The 23,175-nt window shown below is 40.5% G+C and overlaps 1 protein-coding gene across 2 annotated transcripts in view; it reads right to left on the reverse strand.

Annotated features, from left to right (window-relative positions):
• EFNA5 (ephrin A5) overlaps nt 1-22,962 on the reverse strand; it is a 280,763-nt gene extending 257,801 nt beyond the window's left edge. The window contains exons 1-2 of one of the 2 annotated variants that reach the window (XM_047729325.1): nt 22,893-22,962; nt 21,096-21,225 (exon numbers count right to left, since the gene is read on the reverse strand). In XM_047729325.1, the coding sequence (XP_047585281.1) occupies nt 21,096-21,220 (125 nt within the window). In that variant the 5' untranslated portion in view covers nt 21,221-21,225; nt 22,893-22,962. Of the gene's footprint in view, nt 1-21,095; nt 21,226-22,892 lie in introns of those variants that run through there. The other variant, XM_047729326.1, reaches the window with a different exon arrangement.
• Nucleotides 22,963-23,175: the final 213 nt, after the last annotated feature.

The following is a 23,175-nucleotide window of genomic DNA, read 5'->3' on the forward strand; positions in this document are numbered from 1 at the left end:
ATATTATGAACCAGGCATTTTACATACGTTTACCTCCTCATTGAATCACCACAAATTATACATCCTCTGTATTTTTATACAAGTGGAAACTGGGGATTAGAGAAAAGAGTTGGCATTTGAACCCAGGTCACCCCTTCTCCAAATCAGTCAATGCTCTCTCCCTGACGTACTTCTGTATCTTTATAAAATTCTTTGCTACATAAAATGATAATGAAAAAATATAGAAATTCATTCAAAAACATTACTAGTTAACATTTTACTAATCATATACTCTGTGCCGGGCACCATCCTAATTTAACACCTCATTTAATCATCACAATAAGTCTAACAGATAAGTACATTATTAGTCTCACTTACAAGAGGAGGAAAATGAAGCAGGGAAAGGTTAAGAAACTTCCTCAGGACGTCAAAAGGCATGTAGCAAGTGGAGAAGCTGAGAACATACCCAGAACCCACCTCAGACTCGTAACCATCGGGGCCAGCTCTGGTGTATAGGTTTCTGCAGGTACATCTAATCCTTGACCCCAAGAATCCTGTGATGGAGCAAAGGCAACAGAACACACACAAAGCTGGAGAAAGCATACACAAACTACACTATTTTCCACATACCAACATTATTCATATGAACAACTAAGGTGGAAGAAGGGGTGACAGCTTGCACCACAGAGGCACAAAGGGTTGTGCATGAGGGATGGATCATCTAACATGTCCAGGCACACGTTTCAACTCAAAGAGACCCTGGTTAGTCTAACAAAGCAGATGTCCGTAATGGATAAGGTGCCCAAACTCTTTTTTTCCCCTGCATGTTGTTCTTCTGGAGATTAGGTGGGAATCTGATCCACCCACATCCCATCAGGAGACTTTTGTCTTTGAAACTAATCAGGAATAATTTACTGGCTGTTAAACTACAGGGCAAAAACTCCTGTGATGGAAGGAAGCAACAGGAAGGGAAAGGAGATTTGGGGGGTGGGGGGGATTTGGAACACAAAAGAACACAGAGTCAATTCAAGCATTCATATACTGCTCCCTATAGCTTAAAAAAACACTTACTTCTTGCTGAAGATGTGTTTACTGTGGAAGGAGGCAAAGCTTCATTTAAAAGTTTTAAGTAAACCTATATTGTTACTATGCAAACCAAAACTGACTAAAAGAGTAGAAATTTAGATTAAATATAGGTGAAAATTTCCTGACCATATGATTGTTAAACTCTGAAACTTCTATTCAAGGAATATTCAGAATTTCTTGTGAAATTCTTCAAAAATAGCTCTCTCCCTTGGCCAGCCATCAGAAATCAAGCATACCTGAATGCTGAGGAGGAGGGCCAGCTGGTGTGTGAACCGCCTAGCAGTCTGATTATTCTTACCATACAACACACACAGTATATACATGAGGCCTCACCATTAGTTCCAAAAACCCAGTCCACAAAACGTTTAACCTCTAGTTGTACCGATTACTGGTAATTGGTACTGGTGAGTGCAAAGTTGTGGTTTGTGACCTCTCAGGTCATTAAATGCTCAACAAGGAGGAATATAAGTGTGCATTTTTAACCCTCTTTTCAGATCAGCATACATACAGTCAGTCCTCCATCATTTTCCTCCACTGCGCCTCCTCGGAAGTTCTGCCCCAACATCACCTTTTAACATCTCGCTGAGTTCTGTCAGAAAAAGTGTGTCACTCCACACAGCCCGCCTAAGTGGTCAGAGGCCACTGACTGGCCAAGTTCACAGCATATAAAACTCAGTTTTCTCGGGCGCCTGGGTGGCTCAGTGGATTAAGCCGCTGCCTTCGGCTCAGGTCATGATCTCGGAGTCCTGGGATCGAGTCCCGCATCGGGCTCTCTGCTCAGCAGGAAGCCTGCTTCCTCCTGTCTCTCTGCCTGCCTCTCTGCCTGCTTGTGATCTCTCTCTGTCAAATAAATAAATAAAATCTTAAAAAAAAAAAAAAACTCAGTTTTCTCATCTGTAAAACAACGGTCATTATAATACCTCCCTCATAAACGCTGCTATCAGGATTGAATAAATGATAATGAACGGGAAGTCTGTAATGGTATACAATAAATGCTCAATAAATGGAAGTTATTCAGGAAGGCTTCCATTTCTAAAAGGGCACACCAAGGCTTCTGTGGCCTATAAAAGCAAAAGTGAATCCCTCCTACTCATCTCTGAACAGCCACTAAGGTGCTGCTTAGGGATGTGGAAAATCTGATTCAAAGAGCCATTTCGGGGTCCTCACAGGCTCTCAGAAGCTTGGGAAGACAGGTGGGCAGAGCCCCAAATCCTGAACTTCCCTAAATATAACCTGATGCTGTTGGGTGGTTTCTCCTTTTTTTTTTTTTTTTTGGTTTTACATAATGGGTTTCTGCTAATGATTTTCATGACCTTTTTTTTTTTTTTTTTTGGTTAAAAATGAAGTTTGAAAACAACTGCTCAGTCCATAAATCAGTGAAATAATTCAGATACAGTAGAGCACCCCCAAGTTCTGTCTGGAAATATTAAAACTGTCCTGGTTTTTACCACCTTACCATCTAACCACTTATAAAACAAGACTAACTTGAAGAACATAAGCATTTCCAGTCTTCAGTACTATTTACAAAGCAATTAAACCGTGACTAAGATACACAACAGGGCAGAACAATTACAATACATCTGAGAACCCTGTTAACTCATCCACTATAAAGAGCAATTCATCGGAACGACTCTACCCCTTGATATTAGAAACACAGCCTCACAGTGACACACAGCAACATGGCTAACCCACCTTTCTGCCTCAGACACTTTCACCAGATTCCCTTCCCTCTGAATAAACTACTTTCAGGGTCTCCCCCAAATCCATGCACATGGTTATACCAGCAGGTCTTCAATCCCAGTTGCTACAAATCTCTGTAATATTCTTCTATCACTTCTCCTCATCTCTATTAAAATCAAAACCACCATGCAAAGACTAAATTATTCTTTTAGGAAGTAGTTCCTTTTACCCCTGAACAGATGAGCTTTCTCTGTGTCCACAGCATTCCATGCTTTATTGCGACGTTATTTGTTTTGTTGTTCATTATTAGTAGCCTGAGTGAAGCAGAACATTTTGATCACTGCCTTGACAACTAATGAATTTTTCTAATTGTCTTGGCATTTGCCTGCATGTGGTCTTTAGCACTGACATGTTCACATCAACTATCACAGAAGACCAGGCATTTAGGACGAAGGGGTGCTTACAGTATCAGTCAAAATGAATAACAATTCAAATACACTGCTGGTTTTACTGTATATTTATTAAAAATCACTTTGCAGTCAGGACACATGAGGATTTCTTTTTAAGGATGTTTACTTATCCAGTTAGTAAATGTACTGGGGTGGTTTTCACTAAAACATAAGTCAGCCAGCTGTTTGTTTGGGTTCTTGAATTAAATGGTAAAAATACAGGCAGCTTTTACTCAAAGTACTCCACGTTAAACAAGGGAATCTGTTCCATATTTAAATGATTTAATTTTCCTTTTTCAAAAAAAAAAAAAAAGCAAAAAATTTTCACGTCATAAGAACATCCCCTCTTCGGAACTTCAGAACTTTCATTTCAGATGGCATATGGTTCTCCCTCACCCATCTGATACCCCGGGGATGCTGAAGCACTTAGAGACCCAAGAGAGTGTGTAATCTGACATGACAGCTGAAGGAGGAAAGGCTGACAGAAGCCGCAGAACAGGTATCAGGGAGGGAAAAGGATTCTTCTGGAATCCAGGTTTACCCCCTCATCCTTCTTCCAAGTCCACCAGAATGTGACATTTCATTTGCCCTTGAGAAGACAGCATCACTGGCAGGAAGGTTTCACTCAGAGCTGGGATGATGGACCCACCAAGACAAAGAGCTTCACGTACTTTAAACTTCTCCGAAACAGACAAGGCAGAGAGTGTTTCTGCACTTCAGTCTCTCAGATTCTCTGTAACCCAGCATAAGCTCCTGCTGGCTTTGTAGTCGGCTTCCCTTTCCTCCATAGGGTGCGCATTTACGAGTTCAGCTGTGGGCCCGCTTAATTTCCCTCCGCAGCCTTTCTTCTCCTCCTAACACATGCGCACTTGAGCCTGGCTCTGGGGTGCTGACTAAGGAGGAACAATGGGAGGCTTTGAGCAGGCCTCAGCCCCAGACCCAGTCAATATTTACTTCAGTTTGGAGCCACGTTTTAAAGCTTCTTCCAAGCAGAACTCAACAGTGGGGGGTCCCCGGAGGTTTCTAGATTTTACTTTAACACGGGGGAAGGGGTAGTGCCGTGGGTAGAGACAGAGTAAATAGATTACTGTCCAAACCACTTTCTCAGAGAAAATAAGGGAGGCTGTTCCAAAAACAGGTTAAACTTTCCATACTAATTAGCAATTTATAACAAGAAAAACCAATCGTCTTCCAACACTGATTACCGTGGTCTTAAAACTCCATATCTGGCTGAAGTGCAAATCCACTTAATGTGACCCCTGTATATCTTGTGAGCAGGGGTCTGATCCTATCAACCACCCAAAGCTTGCCAATATTTGCCTACCCTGCCTGGAGTGGTTGTGCAAGGACCGGCGCCGGTTAGTCCATATTCCTTGACTGACTACCAAACGAGATCTTTTGTATACTACCAATCCAAGTGGGTCCTAAAATGAAGTTGTGGTTCTCAAACACTGTGAACTACGAGTATGCTATGGTAGATACCGTATGATATTTACATAGAATAAGTACATGTGTCTGCTATCTGGGTAATATTGGGAATGCTGGTTCTTGGCTTTGAAAACAGTAACTGAAAAAAAAAAAAAAAAGTCAGTATCCCCACGAGTGAGAGTGGCTAACTACAGAATGGCAGGTGGGAGATGGGTAGGAGGAGTGGCTATTTGTCTGTGATACTATATCACAATGGAGTTTGCCCGTGGATTTACACTGCCTTTTGTTGAGATAAATGTAGACATACTCACTTAATTAAAAATAGAATTATTTAACTGTAAACAGCTTTATATTTGCCTAGTCAACCTAATTAAAAAAAAATTCAATTGTAATACAAGTAACCTAAAGTGATAGTGGGGAAATTTTACTAAAATGATTAAGGCCATATAAAATGCCTACATTCCAGTTAGATACCTGAGGAAAGAAATTCATAGTTGTCTGCTCTAACCAATCATAATGCTCATTATTTCATTCAAATAAACAAGTCATCACCATCGTCTATAGTCTAAGCATGTAAAATACACTGACATAATTTGGCATTTCACAAAAAGAATAAAGAGAATTCAAATCATCCCTCCTCCAAAAAAATATGAGGTAAAAGGTTAGGTATACTAGGATTGGCTTGTTCAATTATGTTTGTCTAAATTCATCAAATGCACTGGAATAAGTTCAGCTCTAATCTTTGCTACATTACATACTATATTAATAAAAAACTAAATAATTAAAATGCAACTCAATTCAATCATTTCAACATCTTAAGGAATTACTGGATTGCTATACACTCAAATGTGATCAATCAGCATGCTCTCGTGGAAAGACTATACTGAGTCAGCCTAGCTGAGAGGAAGTCTCTGGCTGATATTTTTGAACCAGGATATAAGACTATAAGGAATTAGTTTTTCAATAATACAAAGTGTCAATAAGTAAGTCATCAAAATTTAAACTTCTTGAGTACCCTTTTGCCAAGAAAGGAAGCCTGGAACAAGAGAGGGATTGTAACCATTAATCATTCATCAGACACTGAATCCAAGTAACACAAAATTACAAAGTTTTACACTTGAAATAAACACACAGCAAGCTCATTCCCTTGATAAATCTTAACTTCCAATGTAGGGAGGACAAAAGAAATCCGCTTTTCTATAAAATGATCTGAGAGTAACAAAGGTCAGTCTAGCACTCTAGTGAGCACAGCAATTTTAAATACCAGAACACTGATCTTTAAAGGAAAATCAGTGTGCACAGTTATCAGTGTTCTTTCAAGTAATTTCTTATTCAATATCATCACTTTTATTGCTACTTGCCAAGTGCTGCCCTCAGCTGTCACTAAATTTCTGGGTACAGCACATAGGATCATTGATAATTTTCCTTATAAATTATTATTTTGTTGTTTAGGCATAAGTGAGGTTTATACCTTCAGGAGTAAAACAACATTACAAAATAATCGTGTAAGTATATGATTGCAATTTTAAAACAAGTAACAGGCACATTTGCTATTCTCCTAAATAACTATAAACATATGAAGTAAAACCTGTTTTGAATAACCACCAGACAATTCTACAGAAAAGTGGCCCTTTGACAGTAATGGGTTACTCAGGTTTCAATGCATTAAAATATGTGTTCCTTGACAAATTCTGTTTCCTTTCTCAGCTAGATGCTGTTATGATCTATTTATGTTCCTAACATCAATGCGTGTATAATTAATATGTACTAAGTTTAAAAGCAGTCGATAACAGGAGTTTTTTAAGCACAGAGGCGTCAAGAGGCTAAACCCTGTTCTTCTGGCAGCAGGATTCAGAAGAATCCAAGGATCCCAGGGACAGCCAGACTGCCTGTAAGGAACAGCCCCAGACAGGAATTGATTTGTTTCAACAAGCTCCTTATTGGAAATACAAGCATTCTCCAAGAGGGTGTCGGTATTCATTAATTTCTCCTTTGAGATGGAGATATCTCATTATACCCGTGAAGTCCAAAGCAGAATATTAGGGTTTTAAAGCTCAAGAAGAAGCAACATGGAAGAGACAGAGAGGAGACGAAGGGGCACCAAAAATAAACTTGACCAACGTTAACAAAGGAGATCCAAAATTCCTTTCTGGGGTAAAAACTGGTAGACTTGCCTCTTGCGTGTCATTATTTGCACATTATTACCCTTGTAGAAATCAGAAGATAAAGCCTAAAACATAAAATACAACTCAACCTATCTTTAAAACAGTCAATTCTTCCACGACGCGCTGAAATCAAGTTTTTATTTGTGTTTTCTATGCAGCATACAAGAATGCACAGAATTTAAAAAATGAACCAGGACAAAGTGAGCTGACCTCTTCAATCTCTACCTTTAATAACTCCATTTTCAAAGTCCTGTCACAGATGTACTTTCCTTTGAATTTTTACAAATCTGAGGGAGACATTATTTTTTATGCCCATTTATTTATTACTAGGGTGAAGGAAGCAAGGCTTAGCTTCATCACTATGAATGGCATTCTGAGCAACCAACTAGAGCTGAAATTTAACCAGATCTGAAGTACAACCAACAAAATGTTTACAAAGACAACTAAAAAAAATCTATTCTGATGGTAGGTGTTTAAATATCTCACTCTGAGCTCTTGCCTATACACCACCACCCAAACCCATTTAAAGCTGTATTCGCAACAGCCGCTATTATAAAAACTCAAAAGAAAAAAAGTTTTTATTTGACACAGCCAGAACAGTCTATAAATGTACACATATCAGTGTTCCTAAGGACTTGATTATGACCTATTAATCTAATGACAAACCGCTGTTAATAACTTTGAGTTAAATAAAAACTATTTAATGTATTTATTTCCCCCTTTTTTCTTTCTTTTTTTTTTTTTAAAGATTTTATCCATTTATTTGACAGAGATCACAAGTAGGAAGAGAGGCAGGCAGAGAGAGAGAGAGAGAGAGGAGGAAACAGGCTCCGCGACAGGTAGAGAGCCCGATGTGGGGCTCGATCCCAGGACCCTGGGATCATGACCAGAGCTGAAAGCAGAGGCTTTAACCCACTGAGCCACCCAGGCGCCCCCCCCCCTTTTTTCTTAAATGAAGGTCAACGCACAATAATTAGAACTAGTCAGCATCTTCTACTTCACCTGAGCACGGAGCTGATCACAAATCTAGGTATATCCACTCATTTGGAACAAAACCATTCTTTAGAGATATGCAAATGACTTTACATTTTAATCAATGAAGATATCCTATCTCTAAATGTAATAATCTTCTAAGCACATACTATACTTCGCTTTTAGGAACCACATAAGTTCACACATAGTCACAGAAGATTCTCAAATCCCTGTATTGGTGAGAATCATAAAACTAGAAACTAAGCAGATGCCATCTCAAAGTCATTATCTCAGAATGCTTATCTATAATACACCATGGTGAGCATAAGAATAAACCTACAAAAAAGAAAAAAAAACAGTAACATCTTTATTTACTATTCTTAATAAGAGTCATAGTTCTTATAAAATGCTACCCAGTGTTTTAATTAAATCCATTTTATCAATTGATAGCATTTAAAAATGAAAAGATTTGCTTCTGTTTGATAATTATAAAAAAGTTGGTAAAAACTGTTATAAAAATAAAAGGATACTTGATTTAAGAAGGCTCACCATCCTTTCCCTCTTTTTTTTTTTTTTTGTTTTCATTAAAATATAGCTGATTCTCAGTACAAACAGCTCCAACTTTCTTTTTATAATCATTCCAGAAAGGTAATTTTGGTTAAGTAAGTCAACTCAGTGATGCTTTCAAAGACTTTCAAGTTCACTTAGGAGATTAGTAATACTGTATTTATACACACAGAGTGAAGAACAGAAAGGGTAAGGAAGCAGAGTAATCTGAATTTAACTAGTTCCATCCTTTACTTCTTAATACAAGCATCCCATGATATTTGTTCTGCAAATCAAATGATATATAGACTGTGAAAAAAAGTGGAAGCGTATTTACAGACTTTATATTACCTGGACTGTGGAGGAACAAAGATTTCCCACAAAGGACACTAGAATCAGAGACTTTCAAAGCAGGAATGAAAGTCTTTTATAACTCCATTGGAAGCGTAGGCTCCCGTAAGAGCCACTCACAACCAACCCAGCCAGTGCGAGCAGACACACTTAGTCATCTTCTCTGCTATATGTAAAATGAACATTTTGGGTTCATTTAAGCATTCCAATTTCAAAAGGAAAGTGTTAAAAATCTGTTTCTAAGGTGTAATTCTGGCATTGCCACATAAAATACATCTGGGGAGGGTTTGCAAATAAATATCCTGAGACATTTATGACAGGACCCTCCTAAAACTTTTTGGACCAAGGCAATATTTTCACCCCAGTAGAATTTGTCTAAGTAAAACTTACAACAAAATCCCTGGCCTATTACTTTGGTTCATGGCGGATTTTTAATGACGCATAAACCTCCTTAGGAAAAGCTATTTTATCTGAGAGTTGGGGGAAGTGGCTAAAAATGAAGACTACTAGGTCTTAGGACAAATCACTTTCCCTTGTGCAAATACTAAGCCATTTTGGAAACTAAAGAACTGTACAGTAAGTTCTATATAGTAACTTCCTATATATAGGAAGTTCAGGGCAAATATAACCAAGAATCCTAGGTGAGGAGCCTGAAGTAATCTCTCTTCCCACTGACTTATCTGGAAACTTGCTGCCCAAACTGTGGTGCACAGGCCAATTGCCTCATATTACCTGGAGCTTGTTTGAGATGCGCACTGGCAGGGCCCTGCCCCAGATCCACTGAATTAAAATCTGTATTTCAGCAAGACCTCCAGAGGATCTGCATGCAATTAGACTGTGAGAAGCAGTGATCTAGAAATTGCTAACGGAATGCTTCATGCAGGGATGCTGTTTACACCGTTTACTGGGATATCTCTAGTATAAGAACAATACCGGGCCCACAGTGGACACTCAATAAATATTTGCTGAATAAATCCATATGTGAACATTTCTTATAGCACTATCTATTCTGTGTATAAAACTGTTGTAATTGCACAGAACTGCAAGTTCCCTCAGGGTACAGATGCGGTCTTCCTCTCTGAAGCTGCCGTGTGCCTCCCAGTGCTTGTACATATCACTCAATTGATATTTTATCAATTTTAACTTTTAGATATTCAATACAGGAATATATTACTATACTTAGATATTAGCTATAATAGTGCTTTAATGTGAAAACTTTGGAAAAGTAAGTTAAAATCAATATATAATTTCTAAATTCACCCATTTGGCTTTGGTTTTAAGTATACTACAGAGAATTCACCCAAGGAATCGAGAAAGTAATGGAAAACATTATATAGGGCCAAGTCCTAATTCCACGTAGTACCCGAGAACAGGGATGGCACGGATGATTGAAATCCAAAATTGATTCCAAAACCTCAAGTTATTCAATAGCCTCAAAGTCTTTTCTTACCAAATCTCACACCAAAGCTGCTCTAAGTTCCAGAGATGTCATTTTTTAGTTTTATTTTCTTTCTCAAATCCACCTCCCAATCACATAGGCCCAGAAACAACGCCATCCAACGCCATCCAAAAGGAAAGACTGTGATAGAGAGATCTACATCATAAACAAACTAGGTAATTAGTTTTCAAATCACCAGCTATCAACACAAAAAATCTAGAACTAGGAAGTAACAATTTGTAAAAGAGGTAAGTGTTAAGAAATAATCAGACACATTAATGACATCTACAGATGTATCCATAACAAGCCCATTCCAAAGTAAAACTCAAAATAACGAGATATTCAGAGTCAAAATTACTGCTGGTTCTCTCAGTCCATATAATAAAGGGAGAGACACTAAAGTAAGGACTCCCTCCTCAGTAAAGAATCTCTTTGTTTCTTATTAAGTAACTGAATCAGATGGTTTTTTATGCTTTTTCGTTTTGTTTCCAGGAACCCAGAGTTTCAAGTGAAGTCATCTGATACGTCTGACCCCATACGTATATATTCATATGGAATATCCTATATATTTATACATACCCCTCCCAACACACACACTTTGTCATGTTTTTGTTTTCCCAAGAGTATAGTTGACAATGGTGATAGCTGAGTGTGTAATTAGTTTTCATTGTTCCCCTGACAGCTATAGTTCCATATAAGACCCTTCTCTTTTTATGTTGTAAATGCTATGGAAAAAATACAATAATAAGAGGCATTTAATTATGGGTCCAGCAACCATAGTGGGAACATTGCCAGAAGAGAAGGGAACCTCTGGGACAGCAAAAACGTATATTTGCAGGGAAGGAAAAAAGGTTTGTTCTTCAGTTACAGTAATTCTCAAAATACTGATGACAAGCATATGATGGGAAAATCTTGAATTTTTCCCTGAGTATCTATTGACAATAAAGTAGGTTTAAAATGCTCTATCAATACTAAAACCAAGAATACTACTGTATCTGTGCTAAAATATTAATAAGAATAAAGGCATTGTTTATTCATAAGGGAAATAGTCTTTAGCTTTGTTTTGATACTATCAGTGAAGAGTACAAAGATTCAGTTTCAAATTTTACTTTTTGCTTTGCTTTTCACGGAATTAAATTAGCACTTGTGAAATAAAATATCTGGGTGCTCCACTCCCAGAGGCTTACTTTAATTTGTTTTATACAGTATTTAAAATAAAGCTTCCCCCCAAGTTGCTGTCATGGCGGACACCAGATCTGTCACTGAGGTCCTTTCTCGCCTGATTAATTAGTAATTGGGAGACACATTTTGGCAGCTTTCATTTCCCTATTATTTTCTCTAGTTTGACACAAAACCCTGTCAGAAGCCCCACGATTTGAACTGTACCCCTCTTAGTGCTGGGTCACTAAATTTTAATAAATGGAGCCCCCGCCAGAAAACTACCGAAATAGGCATAAAAGTTTATTGAAGCAGTAACAGTAAACAAATATATGAAGAAAACACTGAATGCCACAGTATCTAAAACATTAATGGTCTGTCTGAACCCAAGGGTTATTGGCAAGATTGCAGGATAGAAACTAAAAGAAAAGGCCTTTAATAAAACCAATGCTTTCATCTGTCTTTAAAATATATATATTAGTTAAATAAAGCCGACAAACGCTTTGGTGCAGCAGAGCCATACATCTGAGCCTCCTCCATTATCCCAACCCGACGAATGAATTTATTGGGAGGCAAAGATTGATAGTGGCTACAGGAATACAGAACCCATCCAGAAGTCACAAAAGCTCTGTCTGAGCCAAACAAAGAAACATTTTTCATAAAAGGTAAGGTGAGGAACTTAAAAGTGAAGCTAAAAAGACTGATACTTCAGAGACCTGCAAACAGCTACAGAATCAGTTTCAGGTTCTCCATCTCAAAGTGTCAGTCACTTCAAAAAAGCATCTTGCTACTATGGTGGCTCAGGACACTTGTGTGCCTTGGCAGCGGCCATGCTGTGTGGGTCAGAGGTCACAGCTTCCACATTCCGACATCTGTCTGTATTTTCTTGCCCTGAAACAATAGAAGGGGAGCGAGGCTCATTTGCTCCCACTTTGTTTAACCTAATTGTTAAACACGAAGGATCACTTCCCCATATTTAGAATTAGCCTTCCTTTTCTTTCCATTCCCATTTGTTTCCATAAAATTAAGTACAATAAAACACCTAACCAAGAGGTTAAGCCCCTCCCTTACATTATTAAATTTCGTAAATGTGACAAAGTCATATGTCCCGTGGGTGTCTGTGGAACACGCAACATCAAGTATCATGTCTACCATCATCAAAATCCAAATCACAATTTGCACTATAATTATCCAGCCAAAATAGGCCATGCCTTGATTTTATTCAAGCCATAAAAGTGCATTTTAGTATGACAAAATACTTTCCTAAAATGCATTTTCACAATATGAAGCAAGAGCTAGTTGTTAGCTATGGCCTCTACATACATAAATAAGTCACTAATAAGACTCAGAATGGACCCTCTGACAGCTTAGAAGCAACAAGAAAAAGCAAAAGTATTTGTTAGTCCGTTTAAAACAAAAGGTCACTTTGGACACTCAGTTATTCCAGTCCTCTCCATCAGCCAGTCAAAAAACAAAAAAAATGGATGGATGATGGATATCAGAGGGAAGCTTTGCAGTACAAAAACTATCAACTCATACCTGGATTTCAATAAGGACTCTAGGAGATGTATGCCATTTCTTAAAGCATACATTTTATTTATCACCTTTGTATTGCATCAGCAATCACCCAAAATCCTACTTCTAATGAACTGAAGCAATCTGTGACATAAGTAGTTTTCAATCTGTGCCCAGTTTAATCAGGCTGACTGAGTCAGGTTACTTTGAAATTAATCTTAAGGAAGTTCTGTTTTTACTGCAGTTCATGGGAATAATGTTCCCAGACATCATCAAACAGATGCAGTAGCAAGAAGTTTAGTATAAATTTTTGGTAAACTTTACTAGGCCACATGTTCTTCCAAATGGATCCAAAAATACAAAACGTGGTGGAAAATACAGCAGATTCAGTTGATATATTCTCATAATTTTTAATAACAAATATGAATTCATTGCCAGTACAATTTTCTCTATTTCCTATAAGAACCCACAAGAACGGTTTAGTAATGAGAGAACGAAAGCCTATATTTCAGGGACAAAAAGGCTCTGATTTCATATAATGTTTCTGAAGGCACCCCAAATGTTTCATTTTTAAAGATACCTATACTTTTATCATCACCTCTTACTAGAGAGGTACCGCTGAGCGATTTGGGGGGAAAAATATTGGTTGACATAAAAAGGACTGCTTAGAACAATCAAAAAAAGGAAATCAGGATTTGGTGTGTGTAAAGGAGGGTGACCATAAGAGCTATTAACATACTACTTTGAAATTAACAACGTATTATAAGCTACAGAAAAGAAATACATATGTAAACATGGTATAGCCCAACATTTAACATTAAAATATGCCCAAGTTTAAAATATATCATTATTAATTAAAACATCCTTTTTTTCAACTAAATACAAGAAGATAGCATTTTAATGAACTCACAAATAATTTGAGAGAGCTTTAAATATAGAGCCCTGCCAAAATTATTATAAAGTGGTTCAGTCCTTCCTATCGTCCATATTCATTTCCGGACCATTTTCATGAAAGAAATAAAATCGGTCTTAAAACAAGATGGCTGCTTCTAAAAAAAAAAAAAAAAAAAAAAAAAAACGCTGATTTATCAGAAAGCCAAAAACCTAGCTTTTCTAAATTGGGGAGAAAAACTTAGTCATCTTCCCCCCCCAATCTCCAAGCACGTCTTTACACATTTCCAAACGGAAACCTTTATGTTACACTGTGCAGTTATTTAAAATTATGAACAGCAATTTTTAAAAAAAAGTTCTAATCTTTGTGTGCCAATAATATAATTTTCCAATATGTAAACCTACAGATATCACATGACCAAAATTTCCATGTCCTAGCCGAATCATGATCATCACTCATGGAAAACAGGTCACTTGATAAGCAATAACAGGAATACTACAAATGTTCTCTGTATCTCTTAAAGAAAGCCATCATAAAATATCCAGTGATATCCTATTACAAACACAACTGTATTGAACTTTTTTTGAAGTAAACAGCCTAGAAACTTAACTGTCAGAGTCTCTCCTTGAATTGCACTTTGCTGACCTTCCCTGGAGCAAATGGCAGATTAATTCTACGACATACATTATAAATATTAAAAGCATTCCCCTACATTTTGAAATAATTTTTAAATAGGTTTTCTTAAAAATCACTCAAAACTATTTTTATTTCTCACTTGACTGGAAAATAAGACCTGACAGTAACATTTTCTTCAACCTGTCAACTGTCAATTGTATGAAGGATGTTTCTAAAGATGACAAAGGTTTATTTTTCCATATTGGAAATGATAGAATTCTACCTGAATGAAAGCTCAGGTAACCTCTGACTGTGGTACACTACTGTCTCTCAGCAACTAGCTAACTTAAGTAGGAGTTTTCACTATTTTAAAGTAATGTGTTTATTGAAATCTATGGCTGTTTGAAAACTATACTCAAAAGCCTCAAAACCAAGGGTTTATATCCACACCCATTTCACATTCCAAAATAGTAACAGATTTTAGTAGTTTATAATAAATCTTTCCAAGTGTGACAAGGAGTAGAGATTATCAAGAATACTAAGATACAGGGAACTATTTCCATTTATAATCAAACTATGTGTAAGAGTTATAGTACCAAAAAACCCACCTTATTTCTTTTGAATTTTAAACTAAGCAGTTCTATTGTTTTTGTGCCCTCTTGTTTACAACTGACTTAAGTTTAAAGACCTAAACGCAGACAGATTTAAGAGGACATAGACCTCCTGGTTATGAGTAATATCCCATTCAGAAACACTAGAATTTCAAATTAATCACAAGAAACTTTTCTACAAAACAGGTCAGGATATAGGTTCAGAAGCAAACAAAAATATAAATCTAATAATATAAATCAGGCCCTTAAAAGAGACAGTAATTTATTGATGTTTAGCTGTCTAAGACCACCAGCATAAGACAAATCACTAAAAGTGAATATTAATACCTCATTTCTTATACTCCTCTTTGAGGTTTTTATACCTGAATATGAAGGTGTTATCCATCACAAATGATCAAAAGGCAATTTTTTCTCAGTTCGGAAGATGATCATGTCTGAATATCCTGGGTAAGTGGCCAGGGCCTTCCACACCGTACTTAGGCACACACAGGCTTCCTTTCCAACATTGAAGATTCTAATCAGATCTGCTATTTTAACAGTTTGCATACTATTTCTAAAAAGAACATTGAGAATATGGAACCAGCAACATAGACTGGTTCCTTACAAAAAATAAAATGTAACTTTTAAAATCCTCATTGCTACTGGAAGTTATTCAAAACAAATACAAAAATGAAAAGGGTTAAGTGCCATCTTTTTTAAAAAACTATTAAAGCAAATGATTTATAGTGGGGGAAAACCCACTAAACAATAGATAAATGCTGCCCACAGGTAAAATTCTGTTCTTAACATTTTCTTAGTTTTGTTCCACTTTGTATTTTAATGTATTCTCTTCCTCAAAGGTACATTCTTTTAGCATATTCTTCTCCAAGCTTGCGGAAGGCCAGGACTCCTGAAGGACTAATTGTATTCATTCATTTTCTTGGCCCAGCATGAAGCTGGTAGCTTGCTTGGTTCATAGCAACAGGGGAGAAGAGAAGGCGCTCATCTTTATCTGTCCCTACCCAACAGGAAATCAGGCCAGTGGACAGAATGCAATGTAATGCCTGCTCAGAAGGCATCTTGCAAGATTAAATGGCAAGAAATTCACGAGGTTAATTTGCCCCCAAATAACTAAGTGTTCCTTCCAAACCTGATCCTCAGCTTTCAAAGGTGGAAGCCTCTCGCGCTATCAATTATCAGCCAGAACACACATGGCAACAAGATATTCCTTCAGTGAGCCAATGGTTTAGTTAATACCACTAAAACCAACTAACAGGGAGCCATGAACAACTGAAGGCTCTCTCTGATTCTTTTAATCACAGGGAGTTTATTGACCTTGGTCTCATGCTGGAAATGCCAAATTAGACTGTATAGCCAAGTGTAACTCAAATAGCACTGATGTTCTAGTCACCTAAAAAAAAAAAAAAAAAAAAGACAGTTGACTATTTCTGAGAGCTTATTATGAACATATAATGCATAAAATGAATGGAACAAACATCTCAGTAACTCATTTTTCTTTTCAAACTTTTAGGGAAAAGTGGCCAAAAGCAAGAAGCGTTTTTCCCTTATAGCAATTTGTAAAGTAAAAAAAAGGGAGTGGGGGGGGTGGGAAGGATTCACTTCAGGTCTCCAGCGAATGTATTAGGGTAAAAACGGGAGATATAAATCTCTGGCATACTGCTTTATTTTTATCCGGATGTCTACATAAATTCTGATATAAAGATCAAAATAATAAAATTACCTAATTATATCTAATGCATTACACTGAGGCTCAGAGTTGATAAAGTTAAAAAAATTCTAAATAATGTTTTTTATTTGAGTAACTTTTAAGTTTCTAACATATAAGATATTATTTAAAACATTTAAAATTTCAAAGATAAATTTATACCCGTACAAGTTTGGTGATAAAATTAATTCCAAACCAGGTTCAACTTTCCATCTTTCCTCAAAAAAAATTCTTAGATTTAAATCAAACCGATTTCCTTTGTCAGTGGAAAACGCACAGAGCTAGAATACCAGTATATGCATAATAAAATATTGATGACTCTGATTTTAAAAAATAAAACAAGTTTATTTTGAAAGGAAAAAATACCCAAGGAATTATGATCAAGGCAAAAAAAGTTACTACCTCTCTCTACTTAGCCACATACACATGATCTGTAAGCCACAAAGGTTTGGGAGTACTGACCTAGAATTCATATCACTTTCACAACTCCAAGATTACATGTAAACAAAACTAAATGGTGTCAATTACCTACTACTCTAACATGAAATGTTTAATTTACAAGTCCCTACAAGAGTTTTAAAAGTCCAAAGAAAACATATGATTAGGTTAAAATTTAGTATATACTCTGGGTGAATTATAGAGACATTTTTTTCCTCATCAGAACATAACACTTTAAATTGGTGATACTCAGAACCTAACAGAAGCAAAGCATTGAGAATCAATATTCTTAAAGTATGCTGGTGGTATTTGCCTCTGTATTATTTTACTATTCCGTTAATGCCAACTAGTAGGAAACATGTCTAATTATCCCTATCATCATTTTGGCAGCTGGTCAAAAGGAACCAAGAACTTTTCAATATACACACAATATTTAAAAGAATATTCTCATTGGAAGCACCAAACCATTTATAGCACGCTTTAGATTATGAGGCATATTCTTATATTGAGTCATCTCTATCTTTATAAGTGTAGCTGCTATGGGAGAATGTAAATAAAGTTTTATTACAGAAAGTCTCTTTAAAAGTTATTCAAAAGCTTCTTACATTCTTTAAGAAATTAAAGACAAATAACTATATTCTCTTTGACTTAGATATTCATTACTCAAAGTTACTTAGTAACGTGCTGGTTCAGAATTCAGCCTAACATTGAAAGGATCACTCTATTACTATATTTAAGTGAAATCCAGACAACTTCCCAAATTTTTAAAATATGGAAGAGGCATTTAGGCAAATGTTATCATATACTTCTATTCAGATTGATATTTCTCGGTTCCTATTTCAGAGATTTGTGCCAATTCAAAACATAAAATTGGTTTTTTGGCCCGCCACCCAATAAATACTAGCAACTAAAAAGTTCTCAGCATTTGAAAATTGAACATCCACTTTCTAGAAGCAAATACCTAGGACGACAGATTCTATCTGATAGCAAATAAATTTAATATTTTTTCCTCTGTTAATCTAGATCTATGGATGCTAATGGTAGAGTCAGTAATGAAAACAATAAACTCCTAGGACTACACAAGTTACAATAAAAGGTCTTTAAACCATGGGATCAAGATATAATACTTAATTCTAATTATATTTAAACATAATTTCAAATTCAACTCCATTAGTATAAACTAAAACATATTTACTTCATTTTGACACAGAATCCCTTATTAGGAGCTTAAGTGACCTTATCTTATCTAAGAAAAAAAATTTTGATCTGTTTAAGTTGCAATGAAAGTTTTCAACTTTTTTCCAAAAGATTAAGTCTTCTGATCTTATTAGTTTAGCAAGTCCTAAAAAAAATAGGATTTATATAAAATCAGAAGGCATGGTTAGCTAACTTTATAAAATGATAATATTATTATTAAAAATAAAATGTAAAACATTGAATTTATAAAACTTGAAAATTCTCTAAAATGTTTCTTCACTATCTTTTCAGATAAACTGTGTTTATTTCTAAACTAGTTTATTTTGCATTGGCTGCTTTTAAATTACATACAATCTGGATTTTCTTAATACATCCCCCCCCAAAAATCTTCTTCAACATTTCAGAGATAAATCTACCTACCAGTCCCTACTTCTACAGTTATTTCTTAAAGTAAGTTTTACTGTGACAACATATGAAGATAAATGCACCCACAAACCCCTAAGAATACTAAAGTTAGAACTGAATCTCTTGGGAGAGGGGTACATTATCCTTTCTTCTAAACATAATCAAAATGATAATGATCAAGTAAAAAGGTATTTCCACAAGCCTTGAATTAGAATACAGACTTGAGGATACCCTTGGTATTTTAAAATTCTACAGATTAACTTTGTCTGGGCAGGTTCAAAGCCACCATGGCACCCTGAGCACAGTTTTCTACAGGCAGGGCAAATCTATTAAAAAACATGACCTGTGACAAAAATCAATGTGCTAATCTCAATCCAAACAACAGTATCAAAAGCATAAAACAGAGATAACCTAAGATAACATGTCCTCAAACTAACTCAGACTAGCTTGACAGGTTAAGAAGGAGGGGTGAGTGGGGTGTTGCTGACTCTTTCTGTTTTAACCTAGGATGACTGGAACACCCAAGTATCCAAGTAAATTAAAACTATGAGGAAAAGATCACACTGTGAAGTTTGGAGTGGGAAGGAAAAGACGACTAAGCACAAAATACCCCACATTCAACTAACCAGTTTCACTGTTGTTTTATTTAATAGGGCGCTAAACTTTAGAAACAGAAATTCTCTATTTCGTATATGCTGTTTAATAAAGCCCAGGGGGGAATAAAACCAACCAACATAATGAGCCTTGCTTTTAACACCATCACAACTGGAAAGCTTGCTCTATTTGTCTTGTCAGCTTTAATAAAAGGCATCTCCTCTAGCGGGATGGCTTCTCTTTCTTTTCCTAATAGTGGTAAGTGGCATGTCAAAGAAATAGCTTCCCATCCCACCACCCACCTTCAGAAGACATTTTTTTTTTTTTTTAAACCAAACGTTCAGGGATGTCTCCAGTTCTGCCAGGCGGTGCAATTTAGGATTTGGGCTACCTGGGTGTAACTATCTGTCCTGGAGTAGCAGGGCAGGGTTGGGATGGAGGGGCGGGGAGACTTTCCTCTCCTCAACCGGTCGACCGATTGTGGGGAAATCTGCCCATCTTCATCTAAGCTGACATTACTTCAAGAGAGGAATCCCTCCCAAGCTTGAATTCAGGGGGGGAAGGCGGGAAGCCGGTGGACACGGCCACCCTTAGGTAGGAAGAACTGGAGGTGCCCGCCAGCCCCCTCTCTCCCATACACCCTGGGCGCGCACCAACTATGCCCTCGGCCTCCCGCCTCTCTCCTCCCAACTTCCACTCCAGCCCAGAGAAAAACCTGGGATTTTAGGTATAATCGATGCTTTTTCCCTCTTAGGCAGGCACCGAAACCAGCCAGCACCTGGAAGCTGGCGGAGGTCCCAGAGTGGCAGAGCATTATGGGCCCAGCGGGGCCGATCGCTGCCCACAGGCGGGGGAGAAAGTAGGGCTCGGAGCTGCTCTGGATCCGGAGGGGTTCGGCAGACAAGCTGGACAACCCTCACTCCTCCCCACTTCCAGAATCCCTGAGCAAGGGACGTCTGCGGGTGGCCAGAGTCCAGCAGGCGCGCTAGGGCGGCCCCAGGCGCCCATCTCTAGCCTTCCACGTACCCGGCGGGCTTCGGGGACGCCCACAAAACTGTTCCAGGTAATTGCGCGTGTTCCTCCGGCTTCACACCACCAAGCCGTGGACTAAGGGCTCCCACCTCCCGGCTCGGCCAACTCCAGCAGCTCGCTCCGCACACATGACGTAACCCGGCATTAGATCAAACTTTCTGGCACCTTGAGCCCACGGGGGGCAAGGAGGTGGGAGAATCCTCTCCCCTGCCAGGCGCGCCGGGCCGAGACGGGGCCGGGGCCGGATGATTGCCTCGCAGTTAAAAAGGAAAATAAGAGCCTAAAGCTTCCGCTTCCCAGCCGCCCTCGCTTCCCCCAGCCCGTGCACTCTGAACGCACCGAGAAAAGGGAAGAAAATTAAAAAATAAAATAAAATAAAATAAACTTTTGGGATGTTTGGCACGTTCTCCCTGCAGTCCCTGCGCACCCACGCTCCAGGCGGGAACTCTTGGTGGCGCGCACCCAGGACTCCCAGTGCCCAAGCGCTACGCTGGGATCGAGATGCTGGCCGGCTTGCCCGGGTGAGGAAGCGGATAAGTCTCGACTCCCCAGCTCCCGCCTTTTCCGAGTCTCCCCGCGCTCCGCAGAGGCAGCGGATCTGGGCTGCCCCGGGGACTCCCAGGGACTCCCGGCCTCTCTGAGGCAGCTTAACAAAGAGAGGCGCGACAGGAGCGCTTCCCGTGGGCGCCTTGAAAGCCATCAGCGCCCTGACGACGCAGGCTCCGAGGGTGCGCGCCGCCGGCGGCTGGTGCGCGCTGGTCCCCGCCGCCACTGCCGCTCCTTCCGCAGGGTGCCGAGGCCCGAGTATCCCCGGCTCTCCGCTCCCCCTATTGCCTTACCTGGGGTTGCTGCTGTTCCAGTAGACGGCGTAGCGGTCGGCGACGGCCTTGGAGCCTGGGTCCTGGCTGAACACACACATCCAAAGCACCAGAAACACCAGCGTCAACATCTCCACGTGCAACATCACGCCTGGCCAGCGGCGGAGCCCCCGACAAGCCGCTCCCGGGAAAGAGCAGGGATCCGGAGGGAGGGAGGGAAGAGGAGAAAGAGAGCAGGAGCCAAATAAATATGAATAAATAAGAATGAAGAGTGGCGAGAAAAGAAAGAGGCGCACACCAAGCTGGGGAGGGGAAGGAGAACGAGAAGAGGAGACGGTGGGGGGGGAGGGGGCAAGACAAACTCGCACCCCCACTGGAGGGTTCAGGAGGAAAAAAGGAATCACAAGATGGAGAGAAGCATGCGTGTGTGGTGGCGGCGGCGAGGGCGGGGGAAGGGGTGCCAAGCTGTGTCTCGAGCGGCGGCGGCAGGCCGGTCACCCCGGGAGAAGGAGGTGCGCACCGGGCCGGGCGGCGGCACCGCGGGTCGGGGCAGGCGGCGGCGCACGCTGCACAGTCACCGGGAGTTGCGCGTCGCGGCCGCGGGGAGACATACACTGGCCCGCCGGGCCCGGCTCAGCGTCGGCGCTGCGGGGCTGCGCACGGCTCCGCCGCCGCCCAGGGCCCTCGCAGTGCGCCCCGCTTCGCTCCAAGTTACTTTAGCGGCCGGTGAGAAACTGCAGGAGGAGGTCTCCGTGTGGATGGAGGGCTTCGCGCCTGTGGCCCCGAAGTGTGAGGACCCCCTTCCCGCGTCTCCTCTGTGCCTTAACCGGGAGACCCCTGGAAATCTCGGAGGAGTCGTAGGTGCTGCGAGTTCGGGGCGGTGTGCTGAGAAGGGTGGGGATCCGGGGCCACAAACCAAGCCCCGCCGGCGTCCTGGAACTGCTTAAGCGGCAGCTCAGCGGGCGAGGAGCGGTCTTGCCTTGCGAACCTCAAAGAAAAGTTTGGCTCTTCGTGTCTTCCGGCAGGTCCCCCGGCGGAGTCGGACTGCGGCGGCGGGAGACTACACCCCAGGCGCTGTCGGAGCCTCGGGGATTTCTCGCGCGTGCTTTTCTTGGCCGGTTGTGGGTGCACCAGAGTGAATGAAGAGCAGAGGTTACGAACCAGCCAGCGAGGCGGAGCTGGGATGCCCAAACCTGCAGGACGACGCCAACCCAACTGTTAGGCTGGAGAGCGAGAGGGAAAACAATCACTTTTAAATGAATCCCTCCAACTCCTGGACGGGCTGATGTCAGTCTCCGATCGCCTTTCGGGAGCAACAAACACTGAGCCCCCAGACGCGGTGCCAAGAGCCTTGGGTGCGCGCTCAGAAGTGTCCCTGCGACTCCAACGGGTCCGGCCCCAAGCCCGGCAACTTGTAGAGATGCATCAATCAGTTTGAAATGGGAAAAGAGGGGGGGTGGGGAGAAGGAGGAGAGCGAGCGAGAGAACGCAGGAGCGAGTGGCACCTCCCGGATGACTACATCAGAAAACCTTCCTGATCCTCCTGCAGCTGCTCCTCTTTCCCTCCTTGGGCACAGCAGCAACAAGAGGTGAAAAGCACCAACCGAATCCTAAAGCCTTTGCCAGGCGGGAAAATAAACTTGAGTGCAGCGGCAGCAGCAGCAGCAGCAGCACGAGCAGCCCAGGAGGGATTGAAATGACTGGCGAGAAGTGGAAAGAGGTAAAAGTCAGTTTTGCGAAAGAGGAAAAAAAAAAGAGAGAGAGAGAGAAAATGCTTTATGGGAAAAATCTCCTCGGGCACGCCCCCTCGTTAATGACCTGCGTGTAAAGCCGACAGCAACGGCGACCCAGCAGCAGCAGCCGCCGCCGCCGCACCGGAGCGCAAGGCCGCGCGCGTGAACGTGGACGTGGGCGGCGCGGCCGTGGTGGGGGGGCGCCGGGGCGTGTAGCGCAGGGCGCGGGGCAGGCGGGCGGCGCGAGCGCGGGTGTGAGCTCCGGACCTAGCAGGGGGAGGCGCGGCCAGCCCGCGCCCAGCCTGCGCTGCTGCCGCCGCGGCCCGGGTCATGTGGGCTGCTTTTTTTTTTTTTTTTTTTTTTTCCTC

This window comes from Lutra lutra, chromosome 5 (genome assembly GCF_902655055.1).
Source record: "Lutra lutra chromosome 5, mLutLut1.2, whole genome shotgun sequence".
Classification (NCBI taxonomy): Eukaryota; Metazoa; Chordata; class Mammalia; order Carnivora; family Mustelidae; genus Lutra; species Lutra lutra.